The 17697-nt window shown below is 52.8% G+C and overlaps 1 protein-coding gene across 2 annotated transcripts in view; it reads right to left on the reverse strand.

The window, feature by feature from the left end:
• PACS2 (phosphofurin acidic cluster sorting protein 2) overlaps positions 1 to 17697 on the reverse strand; it is a 64061-nt gene that overhangs the window by 26073 nt on the left and 20291 nt on the right. For both annotated transcript variants that reach the window (XM_068539365.1, XM_068539356.1), the window contains exons 2-3: positions 4527 to 4614; positions 1162 to 1251 (exon numbers count right to left, since the gene is read on the reverse strand). In XM_068539365.1, coding sequence (XP_068395466.1) covers positions 1162 to 1251; positions 4527 to 4614 — 178 coding nt within the window. The remainder of the gene's footprint in view (positions 1 to 1161; positions 1252 to 4526; positions 4615 to 17697) is intronic.

Consider the following 17697-nt stretch of genomic DNA (forward strand, 5'->3'; position numbering starts at 1 on the left):
GTCTGGAGCCTGTGCTCCGCAACAAGAGAGGCCGCGATAGTGAGAGGCCCGCGCACCGCGATGAAGAGCGGCCCCCGCCTGCCACAACCAGAGAAAGCCCTCGCACAGAAACGAAGACCAAACACAGCCATAAATAAATAAATAAATAAATAATTTAAAAAAAAAAAAGCTGGGGCACGATGGGGCTGCCCTCCACCTTGACTGCGGTGGTGGTTACATACCTGTGCACCACGAAGCCGTAAACTTAAAAACAGTGAACTGTACATTTTGGAAATTATACTCAGTAAACCTGACTCCCGGGGAATTCTCTAGTGGTCCAGTGGTTAAGACCCCCGCCTTCCACTGCAGGGGGTGTGGGTTTGGCCGGGGAACTAAGATCCCACATGCCTCGGGGCATGGCCAAAAAATAAAAATAATAAAAAAACCCAAAAGCTGCTGTGGGTCTGGGCTCCGGCAGAGCCAGGCACGGCCGGGTGAGGTGGTCTTGGCGGAGGGCAGAGGCGGACTGCCAGGCTTCTCACAGACTCGCTAAAGCACGGCCCCGTCTTCTACACTTACAGGGAGAATGGAGAAGCTTAATGTATCGGAAAAGCACTGATACTAAATACAGCAAGTGTATTCAGCCAGAACTACATCCACTGAATTTAAATAATGCAGATCTTAATTATGCAAAGAGAAGCGGAGGGATGAGGAGCCTGGGGGGCGGGGGAGGGCTGACCTACTCACACCCCCCACCCCCCATTCCCCATCGGGGGGCCCTCTGTTTCACACGGTGGGGGGGGTCCCGGTCTAAACAGCCCACGTTCACCCCCAGCACACCCCAAAATAATACTCCCGAGGGGTTTGAACTTGCAACACTGAGTTTCCATAGGTTCCTCCCCATCTTTCCTTTTCTTTTTTTAAACAATGTTGTTTTTTTGAGTGGCTTCCCTCAGCCCCCGCTCCCCCATCTTTTCTAAACACAGGAATGAGGCGACCTAAACCGATCATCTGAGTTTTGGCCTCACTACGTTCTCTTCCTCATGGGAATGCGACGAGAGACTCGACCTAATAAGCAAGCACATTTCTAACCTTGGAGAGTGAGCCCTGTGGGAGAGGGGACCTCTGTGGCCACAGGGGCTGCGGGAAGGGTGAGGGTGGGGGGTCCCCCTGGAGGCCCACCTGCAGGGAGAACGTCAGCGCCAGGTCAGTCTCCACTTGTCCACTGGGGGGCAGCACGATCTCGTGGGACCGCAGGATCCGCTTGGAGCCCTGGGACAGAACAAGACACCTAGTTCAGAAGAAGGCATCTTAAAATGAAACAGCGAAGGTGTCAGCTTGTCAGGTCTCTTCAGACTGTCAGGCAAAGACCCGCAGATGGCGGGGGTGAGGCCTGAGCGCGTGTGACTCCCAAAGGCCCCGTGGGGAGATTTATCCAGAGCCTTAAAAGAGCCCATATCCTCTGACCCCCAAGTCCTCCTCTAGAAGTCTGTGCTAAGCCATGAGAGAGGAGATGGAGAACAGTCGCTGCCAAATTTCACGCAGCTGCAGGACAGAGATGCAGGTGCACAGGCAGGTGTGCAAGAAGCCACACGCTCCCAGGAAAGCAGGACGGGGAGCGGTGACGGCCCCCTCCCCGCTGAGAGCCGAATAACTGAAGCCCAGCGGCACCGTCACGAGGACAGAGAGAGCAGTACAAGCCTAGAACCAGATTCAGAAAACACACAGACTCGTGTAAAAACAAACCTAGTGTGTAATAAGGAGCCTTCAGGTCGGCAAGAAAAGCTAATCACTAAATGGCTGAGATACACGGGTGGTGAATCATCTGTATAAAACACACAGGTCCCGGGGGTTTCCTGGTGGCGCAGTGGTTAAGAATCCGCCTGTCGATGCAGGGGACACGGGTTCGAGCCCTGGTCCGGGAGGATCCCGCATGCCTCGGAGCAAATAAGCCCGTGTGCCACAACTACTGAGCCTGTGCTCTAGAGCCCGCAAGCCACAACTACTGAGCCCACGCACCACAACTGCTGAAGCCTGCGTGCCTAGAGCCCGTGCTCCGCAACAAGAGAAGCCACCGCAATGAGAAGCCCGCGCACCGTAACGAAGAGTAGCCCCCACTCACCGCAACTAGAGAAAGCCCGCGCGCAGCAACAAAGACCCAACATGGCCAAAAATAAATAAATAAATTAATTAAAAAAACAATTAAAAAACAAACAAAAACCCCCCCCCCAGTTTCCAACCTCAAACCTTGTACCAAAATAAGTTCCAAATGGATTAAAGATGTTCATGATAGTATTGTTTTAAAAATAGCTCTCCCAACATGGACGAGCCTTGGAGATGTTACACTAAGAGCAGGAAGCCAGACACAGCAGGACAAACCCCGTGAGCCCACGTCCAGGGGGCACCATGAGGAGCCAGATTCGCAGAGCCAGGCAGGAGAGCAGAGGTTACCACGCGGCTGACAAGGCCAGGGGTGGCCTCGGGAGCTCCCAAGGCGTCTCACCAAGATGAGGGGGTGCAGAGAAATGGGTGGGAGTGGGGTGTGGGTCCAGGACAAAGACGTGAGCAGCACAGACGTGTGAGCTGGCGGGAGTGACGGGGAGGGGGCCTGGGCACCAGTGTGGGGTGGCCGAGCGGCTGAGAAGAAGTCTTGCTGGAGACACTGCCCTCTGGATGCACGAGGCGGTGGCGCCGAGGCCGCGCTGCCTGCAGCTGCTCCCAGCATGCAGTGTGCCGAGGGGGCCCCTCCTGCCACTCCTCCCCCACCCCTAGCTCTCCCAGGGGCAGGCACCCCGTGTGGGGTCTGGCGCTCTCCCCACCCCCTGGCCCATTCCCCTTTGTCCCTCACAGCCGTTTCCCCCCAGTTTCCTGCACATCTGACCCCACTCAGGTCAGGACCTGAACCGATGGGCCCGTGCCCGGGGAAGGGGGATCCATGCGCAGACGGGGCGAGGGGGCAGCAGTGGACACACGCATGGAGGCTCGGGTCAGCGAGGGAGGCCAGCTCGTCTGCTTCCTCTGGGAGTCAGGACACAGGGGCCTGGGGGCAGGGGGCAGCTGAGGAGCCAGGAGCAGGTGTGAAAGGCAGGTGACCCAGGCAGGAGAGGATGCACCAAGAGAAGCAGGCAAGGAGCTGTGCCTGCCAGCTGGGGGTGGCGGGGGCCAGGCGGGTGAGCTGGAGGAACGGGGTGGCTCCAAGGGGCCTGGGACCCTGATCAGAGGCTGAGTGCTCGATAATGACGGGGTCCAGGGCAGGACCACAGAGACGGGCAGCGGGAGGAACGGGGCCAGAGTGCAGGGGGTCCCGTCGTGTCAGAGGTCAACAGTGCCGGTTTCAGAGGCCAGGGATGGGTAAACCACCTTGTTCTGAGGACCCGGAGCGCAATCGACCCCTCCCGAGCCACGAGGCCCAGAGCACAGCCGCTGCTGCCCGCAGGCCGGCGGGGCTGGTTCTCGTGTGGGCACCTTCCCACGTCCCAGGCGTGCGGCCGGGCACGGCCTGCTTCACGCTGAGAGCAGCAGCACCTTCGGTGGGGAAAAGCGTTTCTTCGGGTCTTTGTTCAACAACGTACTGCTTTTCTGGTGACGGCAAATGACCGGGAAGGGCGGGCCTCACGCCTGCCGGGCTCCAACCTGAGCTCCCAGTTTGGAGGAAGGCCTGGCGCCGAGGCCCACGAGCTGCTCCTGGAGGTCCAGCCAGGAAGCACTGGTGAGCCTCATCAGGAGCCGCAGGCCAGGTCCCGAGCACCCACGCCAGCCGCGAGCCTGGGCTCCAGCAGCCTGCGGCTGGGGGAGAAGCGGGGCCTCCGCCCTGCGTGGTGCCGACGGTCTGGGGGTCCTAACAGGACAGGCCTCCGTACCCACTGGGCCCCAGCCAAGGGGCCGAACCCAGGACGTCCCCACTTCCAGGAGCTGCCACACAAAGCCACGCGTGAGCAGTGCTGGGGGAGGGAGGGCCCTGCCGAGGTGGGCCCGACACACGGCCACAGCCGCGGGGGACGGCTGCAAAGGGCTGCGCGAGGTAGAGCCCAGGCCCGAGACCCACGTCCCACCTCCGGGGCCACCAAAAGGCCAAGGCAGCTCGCACGGCTAACGGGGCCCTCCTCCAGGGCTGCTGGGGAAGGGGGCGCTGAGCGCTGGGGCAGCTGGGTCCCCCTGAAACACCAACACTTGTTCAAAGGCAGAAAGAAGGACCTGTGAGGCCCAAGGAACACGGAGTATTATGGCCTGGGAGCGAGAGCTGAGCACAGCCAGGCTGGGCCCGGGTGGAGGGCTGGCGGGCAAGGGGTATGCAGTGCCGGGGGGCGAGTGGGGAGCAGGGAGGGTCTGTCCGAGCTTCTGCATGGGGCCCGTCTGCAGGTGAGCTCAGCACGCTTGCTTTCCCCCCCATCCGGGGACCCTGGTGGCCTGCGCTTTGCTGTGCCCGGGAGGGCGGGGCCTCCTGCACAGGCAAGGGTCCAGCTGCTGGTGCGGCTGTGCCCCTCTCGTCTCCTGGGCAACACAGGCACCCTCATGGCCCCAGGTCAGTGACACAGGCAGACTCTCACCTGCATCTTGACAGCAATCACCACCGAGATGAGCTCCTTCTCCAGCTCCTTGAAGACCACCAGCTTCTTCAAGGTCAGGCTGCACAACCTGCAAAGGGCACAGACGGGCTCAGCAGTGACCGTGCACTCCGACGCCTTCTCATGTTCCAGGAAGGCCCCAAACCGCAGCAGCCCCAGCCTCAGCTGGACCGCGGGCTCTCTGACCCCAGCACCTCGGTCACTCATGGAGACTGGCCCTCACGTCTCCCAGGAGCCCTTGCCCACGCCCGGCCAGACTGGGAGCCACCCTCGGGGTCCCTGCACGTAGGGGGCACCCATCAGCACCCCCAGGCTGTTGGACCAAGTGCCCCTCCGCAGAGGGTCTCCCTCTGGTGAAGGTGGCCTGGGTGGGTCCACGGGCGGGCAGACAGGAAACCTGAGACCACAAACCCCAGAAGCCCCCAGGGACCAGGGTACCAGCGCTTGGGAATCCCACTCCCAGCTGCCAGAGCACAGGCCTCCCAGGGACCCTGCCCTCAGGGTCCACTCGAGGCCCCGCTCCCCCTCCTCTCCAGGGTCCTGCCCACCCACATGGCCCCACCCATCCCACAGGCCCCACCCACCCCAGCTGGGCTTCACCTCAGCCTGTCACCCTGGAGACTGTCACCTGCCCTCCACTGAGCCCAGAGGGGCCAGGAGACAGACATCAGGGCTTCCCCAGGCAGGGGATGCCCCTTATTTGACCACTGCAGGTTAGAGAGAGACACAGTACGTCCCTGATAGTCCCTGACACACAGCAGTGAAGCAGGGGAGCCCAGCAGGACCCCTCTCATGGCGGGGCCACTCTCACAGCTCAGCCCCTCTACCACGGGGGCTGCTCTGATTCTGCAGGGCCAGGGAAAAAGCTAGAGAAGGAGACGGATGAAAGCAGTTAACGTTCACCAGGACAGACCACATCCTGGGCCATAAAACAATGCTTCACACGCACACACTAAAAGAACCGAATCACATAAAGTATGTTCTCTGATGAAAACGGAGTTAGCTAGAAATCAGCAATAGAAGGACAGCTGGAAAACACCAGCTACTTGGGAAATTCAACCGCACACTGCTAAATCACCAACAGGACAAAGAGGAAACCCGGAAGGACATTAGACATATTTTGTGTGGAATGAAAGTGAAAAACAACATGTCAAAAATTGTGGAATGCAGCTAAAGCAGTACTGAGAGGAGAATTCACAGCATTAAATGCTTATATTAGAAAAGAAAGACATTCTCAACTATACAATCTAGGCTTTACCTTAAGACACCAGGAAAAGAGCAAATTAAACCCAAAGTGAGAAGGCAGGAAATGAGGATACAAGCAGAACAATGAAATTGAAGACAAAGAAACAATTAGAAAAAATAAAACCAAAATCTGGTTCTTTGGGAAGAGTAATACAATTGACAAAAACTCCAGCCACACAAAGGAAAAAAAAGAGAGAGAAGGCAAAAATGACCCACATCAGGAATCAAAGAAGGAACATCACTACAGAGCTCACAGACATGGAACAGCATGATCAGGGATACTACAGATAACTCAATGCACACAAATCTGAGAACTGAGATTACATGTACCAAATCCCTGAAAGCTACAAACTGCCCAAACTCACCAGGACGAACAACAGCCTGATCTATTAAAGAAGTTGAATTAATAGTTAAACACTTCTGAAAAAGAAAACTCCAGGTGAGTTTAACCAGATATTAAAAGAAGAAATAACACCAATTCTACAAAATATCTTCCAGAAAACAGAAGAGGAAAGAATACTTCTCAAATCATCTTATGAGGTTAGCAAAAACACCCTGATACCAGCACCAACATCAGACAAAAACAGTACAAAAAAGGAAACTACAGACCAGTATTCCTTTCTGAACACACATATAAAAATCTTCAACAAAATATTAGCAAACTGAATCCAGACATATATAAAAGGAACAACGGATAATACACCATAACCAAAGGGGGTTTGTTCCAGGAATGCAAGGTTGGTTCAACATTTGAAATCAATGTGATACACACCAACAGAGTAAATACGAAAAACCATAAAATCTCAATCAATTCAGAAAAACTTCTGACAAATTCGATATCCATTCATGATTAAAAACTCTCAGAGAATGAAGAATAGATGGGAATCCCCTCAACCTGATAAAGAGCACGTCCAAAGGTCCCCAGCGAACATCACGCTGGATGGTGAGAGAGAGAATACTGTCCCCTAAAATCAGGAACAAGGCAAAGCCGCAGCCTTTCACCCCTGCAATTCAGTGGGCACTGAAGGCCCGCCCAGGGAAAGAGGGCAAGAGAAGGAAACAAAAGGCAGGATAGGAAAGGACAGAATAAAGCTCTTCTTATGTGCAGACAACACAATCATTATGTAGAACGTCCCAAGGAATGTAGGAGAATGTGAAAACGAGCTCCAAGAACTAATGAGCTTAGCAAGATTGAACGACATCAGTTCAACATATGAAAGGCAACCACATTTCTATATACCAGTAATGAACAACTGAAGTCAGTGTTTAAAAAACCTTCCATTTACAAAAAAGAAATACCTAAATCTCATAAAATAAATGCACAATCTGCATGCTAGAAACTCCCCACTGCTGTCACAAGGAATCAAAGAAGATGTGCCAGGCTCATGGACATTAATTCTCCCCAAACTAGATCTACAGATTTAATGCAATTCCAATGAAATCCCAGCAAGACTTTTTTGTAGTTATTAGTAAGCTGACTTTTAAATTTATATGGAAAGGCGAAGGAACTAGAATAATCATAATAATTTAGGAAAAAAGCAAAAATAAACAAATGGTACCTAATTAAACTTAAAAGCTTTTGCACAGCAAAGGAAACCACTGACAAGACAAAAAGACAATCTACGGAATGGGAGAAACGATTTGCAAATGATACGACCAATAAGGGGTTAATATCCAAAATATATAAACAGCTCATACCACTAAATATTGAAAAAACAACCAACCTGATTAAAAAATGAGCGGAAGACCTGAATAGATATTTTTCCAAAGAATACATACAGACGGCCAAAAGACACATGAAAAGATGTTCAACATCACTAATCATCAGGGAAATGCAAATCTAAACCACAATGAGGTATCATCTCACACCCGTCATAATGGCCATCATCAAAAAGTCTACACATAACAAATGCTGGAGAGGATGTGGAGAAAAGGGAACCCTTGTACACTGTTGGTGGGAATGTACGTTGGTGAAGCCACTAAGGAAAACAGTATGGAGGTTCCCCAAAAAACTAAAAATAGAGTTACCAAATAACCCAGCGATTCCACTCCTGGGCATATATCGGTTAGAGACAAAAATACTAATTTGAAAAGATACGTGCACCCCAATGTTCACAGCAGCACTGTTTACAATTGCCAAGGCATGGAAGCAATCTAGGTGTCTGTCCAGATATGAAAGGATAAAGAAGACGTGGTATGTATGTATGTATATGTGTGTGTACATATATATGTGCATATATATATATATATATATATATATATACATATATATATATAATAGAATATTACTCAGCCATAAAAAAGAATGAAATTCTGCCATTTACAACATGGGTGGACCTAGAAATAAGTCAGGCAGAGAAAGACAAAATACTCTATCATTTATATGTGGAATCTAAAAAATAAAATAAATGAATGCATATAACAGAAACAGACTCAAATATAGAGAACTAGTGGTTACCAGTGGGGAGAGGGAAGGCGGGAGGGGAGAGATAGGTATAGGGGAATGAGGTACAAACTCCCATGTATAAAATAAATAAGCTACAAGAATGTATTGTACAGCACAGAGAATATAACCACTACTTACAGTCACTTTAAAGGGAGTATAATCTGTGAAACTATTGCGTCACTATGCCGAAACTAATATAATATTGTAAATCAACTACACTTTGATAGAAAAAAATAATGACTTTGAAAAAGGAGAACAAAGTAAGCTGGGCACCTCTCACTGACATCAAGACTTGCTATAAACCAACAGTCATCAAGACAGAGTGCTGTTGACAAAGGAAAGGCGTATAGATTAATAGAATAGAAAAAGAAAGTCCGATAAATTGGATGTCATCAAAATTTAAAACTCTGCTCTGCGAAAAACACTATTAAGAAAATGAGAAGACAAGCTAAGAGTGGGAGAAAATATTTGCAAATCACATATTCAACAAAGGATTTTATCCAGAGCATATAAAGAACTCTCAAATCTCAATAATATGAAAATAAACAACCCAATAAAAACGGGCAAAAGATTTCAACAGACTCTTCACCAAAAAAGACATATGGACAATAAATAAGCACATGGAAAGATGCTCTACGTTATTAGCTATTAGGGAAATGCAAATTAAAGCCAGAGCTAGATACCACACACCTATTACAAAGGCGGAAACAAGATCCAAAGGCCCAGTGCTGGCGAGCCGGCGGGGGGAGGGCCGTGACCCTGCAGGTTGAGCATCAGCTCCCAGGACCCCCAGCCCCACTCCTGGGAATCCACCCAAAGACTCGGACACGAACATGCACAGCAGCTGAGTTCACATTCGCCCCAAACTGGAAACCCAGACATCCCTCAAAGCCACCAGGCCATCCACACCAGGGGGTGCTGCTGGGGGACCGGAGGACCGAGCCCCGCCATGTGCACACGCATGCAGGGGCGCACACGCACGCTGCAGGAGAGAAGCCAGAGTCCAGAGGTCGCGCCCTGCATCTTCGCCCACCTATGTACCTTCTGGGAGAGGCAGTGGAGGGCACAGGGCGGAGGGTGGAGCAGGGGCCCCGAGGTTTGGTCTTGGGTGTCCTGCCCTGCCTGAGGGGTGACAGGGCTCAGAGCTGCAGACAGAAAAGCAGGCAGGGTTGAATTTTACTGCATATATGGGTTTTGTTTTTTTAATTAATTTATTTTATTTGTTATTTATTTTTGGTTGCATCGGGTCTTTGTTGCTGCACGTGGGCCTTCTCTAGTTGTGGAGAGCGGGGGCTACTCTTTGTTGCGGAGCACGGGCTCAAGGCGCGCAGGCTTCAGTAGTTGTGGCACACGGGCTCAGTAGTTGTGGCTCGCGAGCTCTAGAGCGCAGGCTCAGTAGTTGTGGCACACGGGCTTAGCTGCCCCGTGGCATGTGGGATCTTCCCGGACCAGGGCTCGAACCCGTGTCCCCTGCATTGGCAGGCAGACTCTCAACCACTGCGCCACCAGGGAAGTACCTGCATGTACGTTTTTAAAGTACCTTTTCAAAAGTTAGAAGAACCTAGAAGACCTAAAGGATATATCAACCAACTGCAAAACGGGGGCCTTATTTGGATCCTGCTCTGAATCAATTAATCATTAAAAAATACTTCCCAGTCCTTATTTGGGGGTGGGGGGTCTCAGGATCTCGATCTCTTACTTTCAGGGCTTTCACAACCCCTGTTTCTAGAAGCTGACGCCCCTCACGATGTGTCTGGCTGGGGAGGGGGTGAGTCCAGCGTTCAGAGTCCACAGCGCAGAGGGGACCATCCAGGAAGAGCCGGGTGCCCACGAGGACGTGGCAGTTAAGAAACCACTCCATGAAGGGCGTGGCTTCCAGGCCGTAAGGAGGGGCCGTGGATCTGCAGGGAGCCCGGCTCCACCCCGGACGGACTCACTTCAGAGGCTCATCTCCCAGGTGACTGTGACACCTACAGCCATTTGGGATTTCCTGTGGGGTGTGTGTGTTCTAAGGTATGTTCAAGCTGATGCTATTTGTGCAAACAAGAGTAAAAGAATCGAAAGGATCACCTGCACCCAGAGACTGAGCCGGATCAACAGAATAAATGCTATTTGTTTTTTATCCAAGGTTGGTTCTGAGAAATAGGCCTGAGGGCAGCCAAGGATGAGATTTACTGCAGAATGCTTGGCCCTCAAGGAAACCATAAACAAGTACACTGAGAAGCCCCCACAAACAGTGATTCATCACTAAGCTGGGACCATTACTCCGTCAAACACCCTGCATGGCACTAGGTTCCGCAGTGACACACAAAGAAGCCAAGGGGATCTTACACAGTCCCTATAAAACTCCACCCCATCAGCAGGTGAAAACCCAGTCTTTCCACGGGAGGGGGCCTCGCTCAACAGCCAGTGTTCTCTTTCCTCGGACCGTGTCTGCTCCGAGCAGGAGAGAGGAAAGAGCCAAGCTCCACACCTAACCCAGAGAGGCAACATTCTGGTCTGTCTTCTAAAATAGAGAAAAGTTACAAAGAGTGATGCCACAAAACCCACATACCCACCACCAAGCGCTAACAAATGTTCTCCATGCTAGCTGCAGATCTCTTTAGAGAAATAAGGCGCCCATGACCACAGAAACACACTGTGTGCTCTCCTCACCACCCCCTCCCTCCAAAGGAACCACCATCTGGAGGAGGGGTCTCCTCCCAGGATACTGCCAGCCGTCCCCCAACTCCGGTGTCCCCGTCCTCCCTTGATAACAGGCCTCCCCCATGTTAGCTGGGCACCTGCCTCCTGGCAAGAGACCACAGTCCTGTCTGGGGCAGCTCGGCATGGCCACTGAGCAGCCGGGGCGGCAGAACCCGAGCAGAGGCCACGTGATCATATTCTGGGTGGCAAGCCCTTGCTCACTGCCTTCCCCCTAGATGCAATGGCAGGACCCAGGCAGGCACCTTGGATCCAGAAGTGGAAGCCACACGCTCAGGACGGCAGAGGGCCCAGCCAGCCCTGGACCCCTAACCCTGGGCTGTACAAGAGGCAGGAATCAGCACCTTCAGGTGGCTCTGCCTTTCTGACTCCCTGTCACAGAGACATCGGCTGTGCTCTGGACTGCCAGGCATGTCCCATTTTCACTAAATTTGCATGTACGCGTAAGCGTGCATTGCTCTGTTTCTCAAGTCACATGCTAACACCACCCTGCAACTTGCCCTTCCTTCTCTCCCCACCTCTCATTTCTTTTCGAGAGCCATGGGCACGTAACTAGTGTGCACTCCCCATGCCCGCCATGTACTTCCTCTCTGTACGAGCATATGGCTTCTCCATCTCCCTGTGATGGCCGTTCAGGCTGCTCCAGTGATCCGACACTACACGCTCTGGCCCCGTCTTCAAAGGGCTGCGCGGGCACCTTCTGCCCAAGTGGGGTTACTGGGTCAGCTCCACACACTCAGAACCTGTCCAGGGGTTTTGTCAAACCGTTCTCCCAAGCTATGGGGTTAATGTGCACTCCTGCTGGCCCAGGGGGGTGTTGGTGTCCTGGGCCAGCCATAACGAATACCAGACAGGGCGGCTTAGACAACAGTCATTTGTTTCTCACGGTCTGGAGGCTGGCGGTCCGGGATCGGGGTGCCTGCAGGGCTGGTTTCCTCTGGTCATAAGAGAAGTATCTGTTTGGGCCTCTCTCCCTGGTTGGCAGACGGCCGCTCCTCACGGCCTCCACGTGGCCTCCACTCTGTGCACGCCCCCCACCCCCACCCCAGCGTCTCTCTGGGCGTCTAGATCTCCTCTTTTTAAGGACACCAGTCATAGTGGAGAAGGACCTGCCCTAGGGCCTCATTTTTAAGCTAATCGCCTCTTTGAATACCTGTCTCCAAATACAGTTACATCCCGACGCACTGGGAGAGTCAGGGAGTCACAGTGTGAACCTGGTGGGGGCGGGACACAATTCAGCCCCTAGCACTCAACCCCCCAAACGAACAGAATCACTAGACTTGGGGGATCTCGCGGTGGTTTTATCTGGTATCGCCCTGACCTCCAGGGAGGCTGTGCAACTTCTCAGGTGCTTGCTGGCCGTGAGCGATTCCACAGCCTGCCGGTACAAAACCTTTGCCCATTATTCTATTGCACTGGCATTTCCTCACTGTCTAGGGATTCTTCATTTATTCTAGGTGTAATCATTGGCCTATGTACATCACATCTATCATCTACGTCCTAGCTGCGGGCTGTCACATGAGTGGGTTTCTAGACAATGTTTATTTAATTAAATGTCTTTTATGATTTATGCCTCTTGGATAATACATTCGTTAATTTCACACCCCTCCTCCCAGTTTTTTTTTTTTTTCCTCTTTTCACTGAGGTCATTAATCTATGTGGAGCTGTTCTGTGTATGGTGTGAGGTAGGGACCTGATTTTATTATTTTCTATATGGATGCCCACCTGTCCCCCAACCACTTCTGAAAGAGTACATCCCTTCCTTACGGATGAAGAAGGCTGTTTCTGAAGCGTGCTGCGTTTGTGTGTTTCTGTGTCCTGCTCTATGCCCCACAGGTCAATCTGTCCATACTTCTGACAATTGCATATTGTTTTCATCAGTATAGCTTATTTAAATAAACATGCATCTGCTAAGGTGAACACAAGCATACTTCATTTTTCTTTAAAGTTGCTTGTCTGTTTCATAGAAACTTCATAATTTGCTTGCCAAGTTCAATTCCTTCACGGCATTTTGTAAAACTGAATTGCATTTAGGGAGAAGTGACATCTTTAGGTCATCACGGAGCCTCAGCACCTCCTTACTCAGGTGTTTTATGTCCTTGAGTCAGTGGTTAGCTGTTTCTCTGGCGAAAGTCATTAATGCCCTTTGGCCAACTGATTCCTAAATAAGCTACTAGCTGCTTTTCTGAATAACACTGTTCTTCTTATTTTCAAATTGAAACGCTGCAGGTGTTTCAACACTATTGATTCTGTGTGTTGATCTTGTATCAGTCAACCTTCCAGGACTGTTACTGGTTCTAACAGCTTGTATGCTCTCTTGTATTGTCCATTTGAACAACAATGCCATCTGCAACTGGCAGTTGTGTTTCTTTCAACCCATTCCTATCTGCTTTTCACGTCTTGTTGCACCGTCCAGTACCTCAAGGATAACAGCAGTTACCTTTCTTCTTGGTTTTAGAGGTAATATTTCTAGTGTTTAAGAATGATGTGTGTACAGCAGCGAAGTCCAGTAACCTTTCTGCAGTGATGGAAATGTTCTATAGCTGCACTCTCTAATGTGGTAACCAGTAGCCAGCAGTCGGAATACGGCTGGTGCTACTGCAGAAGTGAATTATACATTTTAATGGATAAATGGATTAATCAGTAGCCAAATGTAGGCTAATACATTGGATAGTGCAGGTCTGTAGATTTTTAGTAGGTGCCCTATAACAGGTTAAAGTTCCTGTTTATTTCTACATCCCTAAGAATGTCTCTTAAATTTCATCAAATGCTTTTTCTGGATAGATCATATGATTTTTCTCTTTCACTCTGAATGTGATAAAGATAATAGTCTAATGTTAAGTAAATCACCCACACACTCTTGAGATAATTCCTATTTCATGAAATACTTTTGCAATTTTATACCTTGTAGGGATTTTTTTGGGGCTCAACATTTTCTTTAGGATTTTCACATCTATGTCCATGAGGTCAACCCTACCCTTGTGCTGCCTCTGGGAGTTTTGATGACTCTACTGCCCTCATAAAATTGACAGCTTTGCCTCTTTTTAAACATCTTTTCAATCTCTGGAACACGTCATACAAGACAGGGTTTATTTCTTGAACATTTGGTAAAACTCACAAATAAAGCCATCTGGTGCTCTTTGGGGAAGAGAGGAGGCTTTGATGTAACTGGTCTCCACACATTTTCTATTTTACTAAGTCAATTACTAAGTAATTCATATTTTCTCTAGAAAAGCATCATACTTATTTTTCATGTTTATTGACAACGTTGTTTAGTGTTCTTCGACTTTGTCGCTTCGTTCCAAAATTGTTTACATGTGTGCTTTCTCTTTCGATCACTTTTGCCAAAGTTTGCTACATTATTAGTCTTTCCGAGCAGTTGACTTCTGGCTTTTGTTAACATTTCATATTGTTTTCTTATTTCATTAAGCTTGCTCTGTTACCTCCATTCCTCTATTTTTTTCTAAGATTTGCCCTGTTCCTTACATAACTTGAGTTGGAGGGGCCTGTGATTGAAGGCTCAGTCTCTCGTTCTCTAACACTTGCACTTGAAGAGGCATCTCAGTGCTCAGAATCGACACCCACGCACGACACCAACGTGGGCTTCTGACGGCACGTGGCGGTCCACCATCCTCCTCACAGGGGCAGCCTCCCTGCCACTTCGGGTTCCCTAACCCCAGGCAGGGTGGCCCCAAGCCCCCCACCGAGTGCCCCGGTTTCACAAGCCCCTCACAGACGTGCTTCTGAGGCCCCCCAGCCACCCCCAGGCACCTCCCTGGCCCAGGTCCCTCTTCATCCAGATGAAGTCCCCCCTGGGGATTTCCCCTTCCTTTGTTTGAGCATGAACACGCAGCAAAGAACTGTTTCTACTCTGTCTTCCCGTGTGTGGTGGCCTCTTCCCAACGCAGCTGCTCTCGCTTTGTGTGAGTGTCCACGGACAGTACGCCCGCCCCTTCCTGCAGCATCTCATTGGATGTCCAGCCACAGGTCATCCTCGGCGCGGGGAGGAGCCGCTATGACTGGGGCATCACCTTAAAGACGGGTGTGGAAGACGCCTCTGCCCCCGGGAAGGGAACGCCCCCGCGTGGGTGTGAGAGGGGCCCTGACACACACTTCAGTCCTCAGGGTCTCTGGTTCTTGCTGTGCGGGAAGAGCTGGGCCTACAGGATTGAGGGACCCAGGAGACAACCGCGCACTCGCAAAGCAGAGACTGAGGAGTGCCCGCGAAGTCAGCTGTGAGGGCCAGCAGAGCTGCGGAGCTGCCCACAGCCCAGGGCAACTAGGCACCCAGGCTGGGCTGTAATCCGGCTGAAGGCAGCTGCGGCCCCCTCAGAGCCGCCTCCCGCCACCAGGTGGGTCCCAGGAGGTGGGGCCGAGCCCATGCTGCCGGGTCTCTGTCCCTCCGGGTGACACCCGGGGCTGGGGCTTCCGTGTGCTCTCAGGTCAGTGGGCCCCACGGGCCCTGACGGGATGGGGCGCCTGGGCCGCCGCACAGTGCCCGCCCCTGCCCGCAAGGCGGGCAGGCCTCCCGGGGCTGGTCCTCGGCCGGCCAAGGTGTTGGACAGAGTCTGGAGGAAAAGGGAGGTGCCAGCAGGGTGGTGGAGCAAGGAGGGACAGAAGAGGAAGGGAGCGGGGAGATGGCACCCTGGGGGAGCGCTGGTCACGTCCTCTCTGGGGTTGACCTGAAGAGGCAGACTCTTAGGGGGACCTGGCAGCATGGGGTGCTGGGCCTGGGCCCTGGAGGGCAGGGGTCACATCGAGCATGGGGTGAATGGACAGAGGCGCTGGGACAGAAGGCTGGCACAGGGGACGGGGACAGGAAGATGAGCAGAGCAGGGCACCCTGGGAACGGGAGAGCGGGGGCGGCAGGGACCTCCCCGGGGGCGTCATTCAACAAGGCCCACGTGAGCACGCACTACCCGGGGGAGCAGGGGCACGGGCTCTGCCGTGGGGTCAGGCTATGCTGGGACCCCGAGGTCAGGGGAGGCGTGCTGGGGGGTGAGGAGGAGCCACCGTATCCCGACACCCCTGGATTTTGTGAGTTACGAAACAAGTGACATTTCAGAAAGTTCACGGAAAGCTGGTTTCGCAGATGTTTTTATACACAGGCCCGCAGGGTGTTCCCACTGACAGGAAGGTCTCACGATTAATGCCCCCCAGGGGCTGGGGGGGGGACCAGTCTGCCCAGCCCCCCCCAGTCACCCCGCAGTGGAGGGAGCTGAGGGTCCCCCAAGGCCCCGCTCCCCGCTGCTGCCCCAGGAAACCTGGCCAGCACCTGTGCCCAGCCCTAGAAAAAAGACCTCAGCCCACCCAGCTTCGGAGCCTGGGTTCCAAGTGGTGGGGGCAGGCCCTCCGGGGCGGGGAGACGAGGCTGCAAAGAGCACAAAGCCCCCGATTCCTCTTTGGGGGACTGACCACCCCCACGTCCCGCGTGGGGGACACGGGAGCCTGCGGCCCTGCTGCCCCGGGGCACTGGGGTCCCAGAGGAGCAGGGCGGCGCCTCCTTTAAACCAAATTCCCCGAGCTTCATTCAGCTGCGGGAGGGGAGGGCAGCGCCAGGTGGCGGGTGGGGACAGGCTCCCTGATGGCGGAACGCCACAGGGTCCCCAGGGCCCCACGTGGGCCAGGAGCGGGGGAAGGGCAGTCCCCACCGGGGGACTCAGCAGGCCTCGGGGTCTGGAGACGGCTCCCCACCTAAGCAGGACCCCAGGCGGGTGGGCCCCGAGCCCCTCCCTGGGTCCCCGCCTGGAGTCCAGCCAGGCAGCGTGAGGGTCAGCGCTGGTGAGCCCCGAGGCGTCCGGCTCTAACTTTTCCCCACCCTGGGAGAGTGTAACTGCTGCAGCCGCGTGTGGGGGAACAGTCTGGCAACGCTACCTCGCTCCTTTTCTATTGCAGTAAAATGTATACAACATGAAATTTACCCCCTGCAAGGAACCAGTCCAGGGGCATCAGGCACATTCACACGGTTGTGCCACCATCACCACGTCCCGTAACTCTTATCATTTTGTAAAACTGAAACTCTGTCCCCATTCAACACTCACTCCCCGCCTGTCCCCCAGCCCGCGGCCCCACCATCCTACTTCCTGTCTATGAATCCGACTGCTCTAGGGACCTCGTACGAGTGGCTCACACACGATCTGTCCTTCTGTGACTGGCCCATGGCACTCAGCGTGTCCCTCCATGATGCAGCCTGTGTCAGGACCCCTTCGTTTTCAAGGCTGGGTCACCGTTACCGTACGGACTAAGCACACTTGCTTGTCCAGCACACTTGCTACACCCGCCAACGCCCTTGGGCTGCTGCTTCCACGTCTCAGCTCATGGGAATCGTGCTGCTAGAGACACGGCGGGGGTGGGGGGGAAATATCTCTTGGAGACCCTGCTTTCAATTCCCCCAGGATACTCACACCCAGACGTGGGATTGCTGGGTCTGGGGCCAGTTCGATCCACTGTTTTACACAGAAGATGCATCATTTAACATTCCCACCAACAGTGCACAAGGCTTGGTTTTAACTTCTGATTGAAAACCTTTGCTAAAGGACTTCCCTGGCGGTCCAGTGGTTAAGACTCCACTCTTCCAGTGCAGGGGACCTGGGTTCCGTTCCTGGTCGGGGAACTAAGATCCCACATGCCACGAGGTGCGGCCAAGAAGAGGAAAGCAAAAACAAACAAACGAAAACCTTTGCTAAGAGGGGCTCTTCCTCAACAGGGCTCCCCACCCCTAAGAGGAAAGCAAGGCTGTCTCACCCGACTGCTCCAGGC

The sequence above is a fragment of the Eschrichtius robustus genome, chromosome 1, assembly GCF_028021215.1.
Source record: "Eschrichtius robustus isolate mEscRob2 chromosome 1, mEscRob2.pri, whole genome shotgun sequence".
NCBI classification, from domain to species: domain Eukaryota; kingdom Metazoa; phylum Chordata; class Mammalia; order Artiodactyla; family Eschrichtiidae; genus Eschrichtius; species Eschrichtius robustus.